General features: G+C 36.9%; 1 protein-coding gene across 1 annotated transcript in view; it reads left to right on the top strand.

Annotated features, from left to right (window-relative positions):
* Positions 1–11,171, top strand: part of FAM114A1 (family with sequence similarity 114 member A1) — a 72,669-nt gene extending 61,498 nt beyond the window's left edge. Inside the window, exons 13-14 of the mRNA XM_036762785.1 lie at positions 3,272–3,325; positions 6,309–11,171. Coding sequence (XP_036618680.1) covers positions 3,272–3,325; positions 6,309–6,410 — 156 coding nt within the window. The 3' untranslated portion in view covers positions 6,411–11,171. The remainder of the gene's footprint in view (positions 1–3,271; positions 3,326–6,308) is intronic.
* The last annotated feature ends 3,183 nt before the right edge of the window (positions 11,172–14,354 follow it).

The following is a 14,354-nucleotide window of genomic DNA, read 5'->3' as shown; positions in this document are numbered from 1 at the left end:
TTGTAGGATTGGGCAAACCATTTAACCTTACAGTTTCCTCATCTGCAAAATAAGGATATTCTATGGTGTGAGGTCTATGGGTTCCTCTTTAATATCATTTACTTTTTATTTCATTCGAATACTTTTCTTTGCTATGTTTTATGCTGCTTCTGCTTTGGGTTGGCCTTCAGAGCCAGTTTACAAACCATAGGAAAAAACCAGCCTCATTATTTTGTAGTCATGCTTGGTTTGGTTTCTTTATTTTCACCAATTCTTTATATTCCCCAGTTTGTTAATGACCCTTTGCAAATTGTTTCACAGTCCACTAGGCAAACGGCCATTTATCATCTTCTGTAGTTCTCCATCCATCATATCAACCAATCAACAAGCATTTATTAAATGCTTACAACATAGTAGGAACTATAGTGGGCCCTGGGGATATAAATACAAAAGTGAAAGAGTCTCTGCCCTTGAAGAACTTGTATTCTTTTGGGGAGGGATAGTTACAATAGATCAATAGAATATTTATGTATTTTATATACATAAAATTAAGTGTTTCCTAAGTTTTCCCATACTTGAATAAACTGTTCATTAAAGATATCATAGGGCAATAAGGTTTCAGCAAAAGATGGTAGATGGGGTTTTTTATATTTTAAGTAAGGAAAAAAAATCTGAAATAGTGGTTACTATGAAAGTGCCATCTCACAATATAATGGTACTTGTGTTGTAAAACTATTATTCATGAATTTTAAGTCATCATTTCTGTGAGTTTTTTCTAGCTCCTAAAATATAGCCATTATTCATAACTAGAAGTTAATAGCTTTATATTGCTCTCCAGACTCCGTTTGGATTGTTTGTACATTCTCAAAATCAATATCATTTTATTACCCTCATTTTGATTATATTTCAGCAGTTTATTGATAATCAAATAAAGCAAGAGCAAGCATCATAATGGATTTTCTGGTTCCTGACAATAAGGATTACATTTCAAAAGAGTTTCTCCCTAGACTCCATCTTAGTACCCCTAGAAATAATAGGCATTATATGCTCTTTTGCCTGCATTGGGATAATTCTAACTGGCTGCTGTGTGAAGGCACTTGTGTTAGGGCAAATTTTGTGACTGTCATCCTAGATTCAGTGAGGAAAACCCTTTGGGTTATTTTCCCTTTTTTTTATAGTGGTATGATGATGGACAACAAGCACTGGATTGGGAGGGAGGATCCTTATTATAATCCCAGCCTCACCAATATCTATGTAATCTAGAGGACCTGACATCCTGTTTCCATATTATAGAATAGTTTAAAGGTCAACAGGACTTAGAGGCTACCTAGTCCAGCCCCTTCATTTTATAGATAAGGAAACTGAAGCCCAAAGAGGGAAAGGGACTTGTCCAAGGTCACATAAACAGCAAAACCAGGAATTAAAACGAGCTCTTCTGACATACAAACCACCTCTCTTTCCACTAAACCACACTGTGGTATAGTGGACAGAGAGCTGACTTTGGAGCCAGGAAGAAATGAATTCAAGTCTAACCTTTGAAACATACTCTATTATTCTGGGCAAGTCACGTCACCTTTCAGCACCCTGGATAGCTCCCAGCCTATGCCTTGTAGAGAAAGTGCCAATTTGCCTTGGTAGAGACAGTTCTGTCATCCAGGAATCCGCTATACTAATGAAATTATAGATCCAGATCCTTAACCCTCACCCCCTAGAATGGAAAAATAATAACCACTTCATAAAAACTATGCCATTTTAAAGATCAGATGACCAGTGAAAGTGTCTTAGCCTCTTTGGAAGAAAGTCACTATCTTAACAAAGAAGATCTATTCAAATTTCATGGTACCATGGAAAGAGCACACTTACTCTGGATCCACATGATCTGGGTTCAAATCCTGTTTCTCATATTTATTACCTTTGTGATCTTGGGCAAGTCACTTAACCTGCCTCAGTTTCCTCTTATGTCAGAAATGAGCTAGGTAGCCCCTGAGGTCCCTTCCCACTCTGTGGTCCTATAGCCATCATTATTTAAGGTTACCATCTATCCCTCACAAGTATGCTCATGTTTGCAGTGCATATCTAATTCAATAACTGTAACTTGGCTTCATAAACAAAGGTGGTAAGAAGCGCGAGAAGAAGAGGGAGAAAATGACCAAACGTTTCATTTTTTCCATAATTTGCTAATGTGGACCTGGGTTCAAGTCCCATCTCTGACACATACTGGCTTTGTCACCTCGAACAAGTAACTTCACCTCTTCAAACTCTGGGAAATTCCCTAAGACCGTAAATTGCAGAGAAGTTGCCTAAATGTATTGGTAAAAGGAGTTTCTCTATGCAGGGAACTTCCTACTCCAAACACATCATAGGTCCAGCTCCTATCCCTGTCTTTATTCTATGACCCACCCCTTCACAATCAAATTAATATAATTTGAAATTTGACTTGTCACAGAAAGCAATGGCTTTTATTTTTGAGTATAGTAATGTACTCCTAAAGCTACTGGTATCATCTTCCAATTCATATATCTGTCAAATAACAGTCATCCAACAAGTATTTGCTGACTAGATTAGAAATTCCTCAACTAAATTGTAAATATCTTGAGGGCAGATACTGTATCTTGTATAATTTTACATGCATGTTGTACCTAGCATGGACCCTCACATATAATATATACTCCATAAATATTTATTGAATGAATTATTCATTTACTCTATCCCCTGCACTGTGCTATTAGCACTTTGTGCTATATTTGGGAGTGTAAAAACTAATATCTGCTGGCCTGAGTCAAACTGTGTGTTAGTGTATAAACTATACAGTTTTTGAAGGTCTATAATGGAAATGCCTAATTAAAAATCATAACATCAGGACTAAGAACAGTATTAACTTAAAATCATATGTAGTTTTCAACATGCTATCATACTGCTCAGTTAAGCATTGCAACAGGCCCATAAAATAGAGCATTCATTTGTAGCCCCATTTTACTGATTAGGGAAAAAAGGCTCAGGATTGTTAAATGTCTTACCTGAGGTCATATAACTTGTAAGTCACAGAGCTGGGATTAGATTCTAGATCTTCTGATTCTCATCCCAGGATTTTTTTTTTTTAATCAGTCAGATGGGAGGCATTAGAAGGATATTTTCCTGTGATGTCTCAGGACTTCTCTTGTTCTTAATTCACCAATCCATGATTCACAAATGATCCCTTAACAAAGCAAATGAATTTCTACTCATTAATATCCATGTGTTTGGGCCCACAGTATAAACTTCAATCTACCTGATTTGTGTTTTGATTTCACAGAGCAACCAGAAGGCCGAGGTCCTTAACCCAATGATCAATAGTGTTTTGTTAGAGGTAAGCTTTTAACTGTCACCTGGAGATGGCTTGATAGAGTGCCTTTGAAAAGAAGCAGGTGTGAAGGCTACATTTCCCATGCCTTTCTCTTAAGAAGAAAGTGTTACTGTGATTCTCCACTATCTCTTCAACAGCCCTTTTTTGTGTATAACAACTAGCTAGAAATCCTGAAGTAAATCAACGATGCCTAAATTTCCAAGGATTTCTGAGTGCAAAGAGAAATGCTAGCCTTGCATTTATTTCTGCAACTGTTGCCTTAGGCTTATCAAAAGATTCTGGATGTGTTGCTGTAAAGTTTGACACCAATTTAACGCTGTAATTACTGGTTTCTGTGGCAGTCTGAAACTTGGAATTGGTCCCCTGAAAATCTGAATCCCTTCCCTTTTCACAACCTCCTCTTGGTCCTCTTGGCCAGTGAGGTCCAGTCTAGATCGGCAGCTGTGGCAAGTGCCTTTTGGCTTAAAAAATGATACAATAGCCAAGCTTTGTCTATCTGTACACAAAACTCAAGAGGCCTGCTTTTCCCTGACCCAAACCCTATCACCTCCTGTAGCAGAATCACTAAATTAAGGTTACCTCAGTGCAATCTGTGAACTTGCTAGGAGGTATGATGTGCAAGAGGATAAAGGAAATATAGCAGCCTTTTCTCATTCATGGGGCTAGGTTCTAGAGAGCTCTGGAAATACCCTAGTGGCACACTGGTTTGTACCTGTGGTAGGTTAAGGGAACCAACAAGGTTTTAATGAGGAAAATTTGAGCTATCATATAGGCAAGAACTACAGAGAACTACAGAGCATTAACAAAATAATAGTTTACGTTTATATAGCACTTTTAAGTTTGAAGAACTACCCTTTGAAGTTGCCAATACAGATATTCTTATCCTCAATTTAGAGATGAGGGAACTCAGAGAGAAAGATTAAACCCATGGTCATAGTAAGTAGAAGAGTCCAAATTTGAATCTAGGTTTCCTGACTACCAAAGTTACCTCTCTTTTCACTAAATGTACTTGTTCCTCAAATCAGTTATAATTCAACTGAGAGTATATTTACAAAATGTATCATATATGTGTGTGTGTTTATATATGCATGTTTGATGTGTATATATGTATATGTATGTATGTATGTGTATATGTGTACGTGTATATTCGTGCACATGCATACTCCCTGAAACATTGAATGTATATGTTGGCACTGTATACTACAGATATTTAAATCGCCATACCATGAATCAGGAGAGTTTCCTACATATACATAGCCGTGTTTCCTGGAGATCATGCTTAATTATTTTCCTCATCGTCTGTAAAATGTTGTTGGAAATTCTTTCCAACTCAGACATTTCTATGATTCCAAAAGAGCGACTTGTTCTCAGATAGATACAGAACAGTAGCAACAAGAATTACATATATTATATTGGTCTGAATAGAAACTTCCCCTGAACATAGTCCCCACCACTACCCAAAAGGTGTGTAAAATAGTCGTGCCAAATTATTCTGTTAAAACATTTCTTTTCAATGAAAACTTTTTAAACAATTTCCCCCAATTCAGATAGCAGTGTTTTATTTACTGTTGTTCCCATTGCTCTCTTCATCTTTATTACTTTCATTGTCATTCTCTCACTAAGGACCCGATTCAAGGCCACATTCAGATTTTGTACAAGCCAGATTTGAAGGGGAAATGTGGCCAATATTTGGGCCAGCTAGGTATATTGCAGGTAATTTTTAGCAGGTGACTAATGTCCTAGACTAAGCTAAGGCACTGGCTGATTTTTAGTTTAGTAATGTAAAGCAGGGCTGTCCAACCGTAGGTTATCTTAGGGCCGCATTAAAACAAAATAATTATTCGAGGGCTGCACCCAGAATAGAAAATACAGTACACTAATAGAAAGTGGGGGAACACGCGTCATCAATATGACAGGCGAAGGCGCAAAGCATGAAAGCAAACACAAAACAACAAAGTGACAACACAACAGTATAAAGGTAGGTACATACTGACTAGTCTGCATTGTACAAAGGGAACGCATCCCACAGATCGATTGAAAATTCCATGCAATATGTTCCATCCATAATACTGCTTTAAAACACCAAAGAAAATTAACATCAATGAGATTATTTATTAGTGATGGAATTAAAAAATGTAATACACATTCCATGTAAATTATTATTTTATTTTTTCACTCATGAAAATTAAAACCCACAGGCGGGCTGCATAAAATCGCACTGTGGGCCACATGTGGCCAGTGGGCCATGTTTTCGACAGCCCTGATGTACAGTAAGAAAATCTTCCCTACTTTCCGTTCCTCAAAGGCACTGACAGTATGATATAACAAATCAGTTGCAGGTTACAAAGGTTAGGAAATCAATGATGAATTCATACTCCAAGTATTTAGATTTGGAGTTTGGGAGGGATTTTATTTTGGGGTTGTTTGAGGGTTTTTTTTTCATTAAGTGTTCCTTGGCCTAACACTGGACATTAATCTGGTTTGCAAATTGAGCTATAGTATATCCTAACTGAAAACAAAGTAGACATTTATGGATGGAGAGGATCGTACTATCCACGATTTCCAAGACATTAAGGGGCTTTGCTCCAGATCTCCTCCTCAGATCAGTTAATTATCTGCTTTGTTGCTGGCAAACTAAGACATCTTCCTTGGCTTGATTTCCAGACAATTAGGCTGATGGAGGAAGAGGTTAAGTATGGAGGCTAGTGAATATGTAATTCTTTAACCATATCCCAGAAGCTCATATTAATTATTTTTCCATTTTGTAGAAATTGTTCTGCCTGATAGAGTTCATAATCAAGAGTTGACTTTGTTAGACAGCATGTACTTAGATTTCGTTTATATTCCAAAATGATTGAGGAAATTGAATTAAGCATCATGTAGGGGAGGAGGAGATGGTGGTAAGCAATCAAATTTAAAAGGAAGATGCCAATACTCAACTCTAAGAATAGTTCTTCAACCACATATTTTTTCCTTCCTTCATTAGGGTGCCAATAGTACTACATACATCCAGGATGCTTTCCAGCTGCTGCTTCCTGTTCTGCAGATTTCACATATCCAAACCAATTGTTTGAAAGAAGAACAATGACAGTTGCCAGAATCTATCACCATGTAGAGGGAAGCCACGGCCCCATTCTTGCAGTGTTTGTGGTTAGGGGGATGTCTTAAAAGAAAACTGGCTCTAGAAGGCCCATCAGAGGACACTACAGCAGTTTTGCACAGACAGTATTGAAAATAAATGTTTAAAGACATTTCTCTTAATGTATATGGTTGTTAGAACAGCTTTTTTTTGCAAATAGTAATATTTTCTTCATATTAATTTAAACTGAAACAGCACATATATTCAAAATAGTGTTGGCTTAACTATATTTCCATTCATAAAAATAATTCCTATCCTTTAATTGGTAAATCATACTGTGTCAGGAGATCCCATGATCTTGAATTCCTTAAATCCTGAATGCAGATAGTGTCAAATTTCCCACTCTTCAAGCATTAATTTTTAAAATTTTAACTTAATTTTTATGCTAAATTTTGATGTAGAAAACACATCTCTTATGAAATTTTCATCTTAGATAGTAAGGCAGTATGGTATAGTGCAAAAGCACCCCGTGTACTGAAATACAGGGGACCTGAATTCAGGCTCTGCCAGTTTATTAACCTTGGGTGAGTCACTTAATTTCTCCAAATCTCAGGTTTCTCATTTGTAAAAAATAAGGTGGTTAGTCTAGATTATAGGTTCTTAACCTCTTTTGTGTCATGGACTCTGCTAGCAGTCTGGTGAAGCTTATGGATCCATTCTCAGAATGTTTTTAAATACATAAAATAAAATACATTGGAAACCAATTTCAATATTGAAACACAGTTATCAAAGTATTTTAAAAAAACTTATAGACCCCAGACTAAGAATCCTTGGACCAGATGAATTCTAAGTTTCCATCCAGTTCTAAAATTCTATGACAACATATACTGTGCCTAATTATGTACTCAAAATATGTAATCAGATCTGTAATAAAGGAAAGAGCTTTCAATTTGAGTTTTACTATAATTTATTGAATCTGAAAAAACATTAATAGTATTCCTACAAAAAATTAAAAGAGTAAGGAAAATAGAGAATGTCTTTAATACTTGGTTTCTTGTTCATTATATATTTTTTTTCTAATTGACATGTAATGTATCAATCTGGTGCTGTTAAATGATTTTTTTTACTGTAAGAAGAGATTTTTAGCTATTTAGCTGAATAAATCTGAATTGATTTGATAAGTGCATGACAACATAGCTTTACCAGACTATAAGCTCCTTGAAGGTGGGACTATGTCTTATTTTACTTATTTTGCTTTTGATCCCCAGAGCTTACACAGTACCTCAAAAATGGGTACATAATAAACATGAATTGAATCAATATCAGTATCATGGTCTTTGCAATCAAGGTATCTATTTATGAATTCATTTATATGTGGAGATGATGCTACATGACCTGAATAATGAGTAAAATCCTTAGGAAAGTATAGCAGAGTGTTTACCATGTCAAGGAGGGTGTAGGGGAAAGAGGAAGGGAAGGATAGAATTTGGAACTCAAAACTTAAAAAAAACCCCAAAATGTTTAAAACTGTCTTTACATGTAATTGAAGAAAAAATAAAATGTTATTTAAGCAGATTGGGAGGCCTTCACAAGTCATCATTGCAAATGGATGCTCACACCTATGAAGCTATCTATTACCTTCAGGGTCACTAGTAAATGCATACTCTGTCTACTCTTTTCCCTCTTGGACTCTATTGAAAATCCAGAAAGGATTATTACAAGAGTTGTCCAGTGGATCATTCAGTACCACATGAGGCCAGCTGGTTTACAAATGTTCTCCACGCTACATAGCCCTTTGTCCTCACATATTCCTTTATTTATCTTTCTGGTAGGGTATCTCCAGCCCATACACACTCCCACCCTCACAAACTCCTGTTGTGGAGTATCCTATTCCTCAGAACTTCATGTATTGAGGGTATGATGGCCTGGAAAACCCGAAGGAGGAAACTATAAAGAAGCATTGCTATAGGGTCTGAAAAACTTGTTTTTTCTGTGGGAAGCTTCCATTATAATAACCTGCATTATATGGGGCTTTGAAGATTTACAAAGCATCTTACAAATATTATCTCATTTTAACACCACAAAACCCTTTGAGGTAGGCTTATTATTCTACAGATGATGAAACAGGCTGAGAGGTTAAATTTTTGTTTCACTTGCTTCCTGCAGAATAGTATGAGGGTTATGAAACCTTTGTATTTGCCTTTTCATCAATTTAAAACATTCAGTGTGCAAACAAGAGAAGAATGTATGCAGAATCATGCTTGCTATATGTAAGATATTGCAGCTCCAAAGAGCTTTACAGACATTAAATTAATTAAGTGTGCAATTTTTAAAAGGAACTTGTAGCCAAGAGCAAGATTTCACTACTTAGATTTTCAAGCCCATGGTCAACGACTACTTTCATCGGTAATAACAAATGCAACCTAAACATCTGATGTGCGGAAAAGAAAAAAAAAACTATTTGGGAATTGTAAAAGTGATGTATCACTCTAAAAGAACTGTTTTACTTCAAGATATATTCCTACTGACAATAGGCAAGCAATCAAATGCATAACAATTTCCAAGGATCCAGTTTTATGTATTTTGATTATAAAGTGAAGAATCACTTAAAATGTAGTCGCTTCTCAAACTAGCTTTTTTAAAGCAATCACACTCCCTTCATTCCATTTGTCATTTACTTTGAAGCTTTGAAATATCCATGATGTAATTGGCATAGGCATTCCATCCACTGAGCAGATCTGTACCCCTCCACACTTCTCATTTTTTGTGATTCTCTTGTCATGGTTTTACTATTAGGCAGAGGGAAGAGGCAGAGTCAGAACTGGCCTTGGGGTCAAGAAGTCCTGTCTTTAGGTCCTGCCTCTGACCCATCCTGGATGGCTATGTGACTCTAGGCCAGTCAGTTGATATCTCAGTGCCCTGAGCAACTCCCTAAGACCATAACTTGCAGAGAAAATGCCAACCTGCACTGGCAAAGGGATCTTCAACTTGGAGTCCTCTCTGCCAGTGAAATCACACAGCCAATTCCTATCTCCTAATTATCTGTTTTCCTGTGCCTTTCAAGTCAGTAACATTCAGGGTGCAGATCTTGGCAGTCTTGGTTTTGACGCTTTGACAATCAATGAATAGATGATATATCCAGGATTTATTCCTCTGGCACTTTCTATTTCTTCAGTAATCCTTTTTGGATTTAAATGTGTTTGGCTCACTTTACTCTCAGCCATCAACACTGAACAAGGATATCCATCTCTTCTTTGCATCTAATGCAAAATTTCCACTTGTCTAAATTATGCGTGTGCTCTGTGCTTTACCCTTATTAAATGAAAACCTTTAACAGCATACTTCCAATTCAAAGTAAAATGTATTCAAGAAAAATTCCTTTTGGGTATTGATGCATACATTTCCAGGTTTAATGAGCAGAGTTCAACACAGGGTGGGCATTAAAGCAGCACACCTCAATGGAAATATTCTCTCCCGCTGACAATATAACTACCTGTTTTTACTGGGTCTAGTTCACAAAGATATTTTGAAAAGCATAGTATAATGGAAAGTACATTGGGTGTGGGGTCAGATGACTTGGTTTCAAATCCCAGCTCTGCTACTTATTTTTGTGACCTTGTACAAGTCACTTAGACCTCTCTAGGCCTCAGTTCTGTCATCTGTAAAATAAAGGAGTTGAATTATGAGACCTCTAAGATCATTTCCAACTCTGAAAGCTCTGTTCCTAAGCTCAATTTTATGTGAATAATATGTTTAGCTAAGTGGAGTAACAGGGACTTTCTACCAGTAAGAACTATTTTGGCAGTATATTTTCAAGGGTGAAAGAAGGGGCACTCATGCTTGGAAAGCACTAGGGGTATACGGTTATGTATCACAGACTGTGCTGACTATTTTGAAGTCCTCCCCTCCCTTACCAAGTACCCAGAATTTTATAAACAATGGCTACTTTCTACATACCCTGGCCATTATCAGTTTGTACTGGAACCAAGAGGGAACACATTCTGTTTGAGGTCATCTCTGATAGTCTTGGACACAACACCCCAGAGCAACCACTTAATAAAAAAATTTGAAATAAAGATATAGTTCCTCTTACTTCCTGAAAAACATCTCCACAATAGTAACTGTGGGCTGTGTATTACACAAAACTTAAATGGGTCTTTCATTTAGGAAAGTATTTCTTCTCATACTCAAATCAATGATCCATAATGGAAAATGTGACCCTTCAGTGTTACTCTTAGATATACCCTACTTTTTTACTATTAGATCTCAAAATGTTTTTTTAAAGTATTGCTTACTAATCTGCTTCTGAAAATGGGCTTTAAAAACCCATTATCAAAAGCAGTTCCCTACATTCTAAAATTATGCTTCATCACATCTCTTTTAGGTGATCAAAGTTCAAAATGTCACAGGAGTTCATTTGAAAAAAAAATTTTGCCAGACATGAATCATCTCTCTCAATTATATTTAAGATTATTTCACCAAAATGGTGAGGACCAGGGCAAAGGGAGCACACAGTTAATGAGTTATTTGTTGAAGTATTATGCTATGACTAAATCTGTCCCTCCCCCCACTCCCACCCCCATTACAATGTAAGTTCCTTGGGAGTAGGACCTGTTTCACTCTTTGTACTTGTAAGCCCTATTATCTTAACACATACTAGGCACTTAATAAATGTTTGTTGATCGGATTTGACTTGACCATTTCTCTATAATTTATTCTGTACCATGTCTATTGAACAAAGCTGAATAAAGGAGCTGTTATTTTCATTTTTCCTTGAATTCCTCAAGTAATATGTTCAATTAGTTTTCTACATAATTACACAGATCTTTTTTCTGTTATAATAAATGACTACAACCTGCATAGTTAGTTTTATTAACGGTGCTTCCAGTAACATGATCTGCATCTGTAATCAAAACAGTCTGGGCACAGGGGCTGGGTGTAGAGGGACTGAATCCTGTATTCTGCATTTAGATGTACTTACCTTGACCTAGATCACAGAGCATTTTTCTCCCCATGAGCTATCAGACAAAAAGTAATAAGATTATGTCAGCACTATAGTCACTGCTGATTCATTTGACAGACCTGTCTCTTCTATTGGTCTCAAAGGAATTAGATACTGAAAAGGAATATTTTTGAGAATTTCTTATAAAACATCACAAAGTAAAAGGGGCAGGTGCTTGGAGCAATCCTGAGATTTTCTTCCTTGACCCAGCATTGACCCCAGGACCTTTAAAGCTGGAGAGACTATGCATGGATTTCTTCTTTCTCTTTTCACAGATTCCAGAAGGGAGCAGGTATTTCTCCCCAGGGTTCCCACAGTTTTTATTCCAACAATCATCTCCTTCCTTTTAATGACAATAAGATACAAAATAGGATTTCTCCTTGTTAGTTCCCCTACTTTTTGGAGGATGAAATTATCACAAGTCAAATTATTATCATTAAGTCAAGAAGTTATTAGCTGCTCTATTTTTGGCAAAGAGCTCCAGAAAGTGTCTAGATAACTGAAATTATCTTCATAACTACTACATCATGTGCCCTACCACTACAATATGATGCCTCAATACCAGGTTTATAATCTGTTTCTTAAATTCTACACTTATTCCTTTTTTGGCCAGGTATACTATAGTACCTCTATAGCAAACACTCAACTCTAGTAGAAATTAAAAATACAAATACTGCACATCAATACAAGTCATTATACCCTTAACTATTCTCCATAATGGGTGAGATTTTCAGTCTTTGTGGGTTTTTTTTAAAATACTTTTGCATGTTTGCATTTCAATCCTAAGCAATTATAACCCTAAACAATTTACAACCAATTATCACCTTTTAATGGCTTGACAACTTCACTCAACTTGATTTCTTTGGTTTCAGTGACGCCATAACTCACTTTTCTTTCAGCCAGGAACCAGTCTTCTATTGGTTTCACGAATGCACCCCACCCACCAATTTTCTTTCCCCTTTAATTTTTTCACTTACATTTTCTTACTTACCTTAGTCTTGCCAACTACTTTTTCCTTATCCTTCTAGAGTTTATTCTTCAAATTCTGCTTTCTAATCTTCCTTGGTCTCTCTTAATACTTTTCTATCCTTTTAAAATTTCCTTAATCCTGCTCTCTTTCGATTTTGGAGAAAAATTAGAAATTGGACTAGTATGTGGGCCTAGAGGTTGTTCTCTTTTACATCTTTTTTATTTTCTCCTAAATTTTACCAAATTTCTCCCCTGTAATAAATTAAGCCTCTGATCTTCTTCTGTAGCCCAATACTTTCAACTCATGTACATGATTCCCTTTTTCTTATTCAGCTTTTCTTTCTCTTTTCTCCCTCTCTTTATTACAAGACCTGAATTCAAATCCCACCTCTGACCCTACTTGAGCAAAGTCCCTGGGCTTCAGTTTCTTCATTTGTAAAATTAGGGGATTTGAATAGATGGCTCCCTTCCAGCTCTAGACCTATGATGACAATTTAAAGAAAAGTTACCAATCTACATTGGTGGAGAGAGTTTCTGCACTGGGAATTCCCATACTGATGAAATCATAGATCTGGACCTCCCTTTACCTAAAAATTGTATAAGGTCCTAGAGGTATGGAGATATAAAGACAAAATAGAGAATAATCCCTGAACTCAGGGAGTTTACAATCAAATAGGAATTGTCCCTCAGTCTGTGATTGCTGGAATGAACTTTCATTCCGCTTAACCTAGGGCCAGAATTGATAGAAAACAAGCCATATTTTCAGTCTCTATTACCTTTCTAGCTTCTCTTACATCAAGATTTTTTGTCAAACAAAGCTAACCACTTCCTTCATTTGTGATTTACTTCCTTGCCTTCCCCAGGAAGGTACAACCATTCCAAAGAGAAAAGTGTTACAGGTGAAGAGATGACCCCAAAAGGGGAAATAATAATTTTAAACAGCAGCTAAATGTAATGGCTTCAAAGACACATAGCCAACCAACCGTTATAATCTTCCTATTAAATGTGGACTGTTCTGGGATACATAATGACTACAGAAGCAATTTCGGGAAGCTTCTGGAGAGAAAAGCCATATAAATGTAAGGAACCATGGCTGTGAAGTATTAACATGATGCTGAATTGCTGCATATCATATTTCCAATGGGCAGTTTACAATCTGTTCATTTTGATGAATCCAACACCAGGGAATTTGAATCCCTGCATCTGCAATTTCTGTCTCTCTTTAGAAATTCATGATGAAATTGTAGACACAAATAATGTGTCAGGGTAGAATGAATTCAAGGCTTCACTCTGGCCAAACAGCTCCATTATACTCCAAGGGGCAATAATAAATGAGAAGTAAAGAAAAGTCATGGGAGATAATGAATTGGAATACTAATAACCTTCCCAAAGTACAAAAATGGATCTGTAATTTACCTAGTATTGCCAAAACTGTTGGCTTCCTATAATAAAGCATAAAATGGATTACACTATTTGGGACCAAGACAGCACGATGAGTTAGCATTTTTCTTAACCCATGAAACATCTGTGAGCCTCTATTGCTTGTCAAAGTTTGGGTTGTGGTTTGGGGTGCTGGGACCCCTGAAATGCAAGAGTACATGGGGTCTGCCTGGGAAGAATTCTACCATTCAAGCCTTCTTTCAGTCAAGGTAGTGAGGTTTATTTGTGACTCCAATAGAAGTGGGCTAGATTGTAAGTGATTCTTGGCAAGAAAAGACTGAGAAGATCTGGGTAGGATTAAGGAGTGGTAAATAGCCTGGTGTGGCCCAGGGGCAGCAGAGAAAGGTTCTAGATGGGATTAAGGAGTGGTAAATAGCCTGGGGTGATCCAGGTACAGACAACAAAGGAGTTAAGTGGTTGGAGAGCCATGGTGAGGCTGGAATGGGCCAGGTGCCTCAGGTGAACCACCAGTGTGGGAAAGTTCAGGGGCTGGGTTGTGTGTGGGAAAGGAGACCCCTTTTAGGGGTCCAGGTCCCATTGCC

This window comes from Trichosurus vulpecula, chromosome 6 (genome assembly GCF_011100635.1).
Source record: "Trichosurus vulpecula isolate mTriVul1 chromosome 6, mTriVul1.pri, whole genome shotgun sequence".
Classification (NCBI taxonomy): domain Eukaryota; kingdom Metazoa; phylum Chordata; class Mammalia; order Diprotodontia; family Phalangeridae; genus Trichosurus; species Trichosurus vulpecula.
Note: the sequence above shows the minus strand (reverse complement) of the source record. Positions and strands in the feature narration are given on the sequence as shown.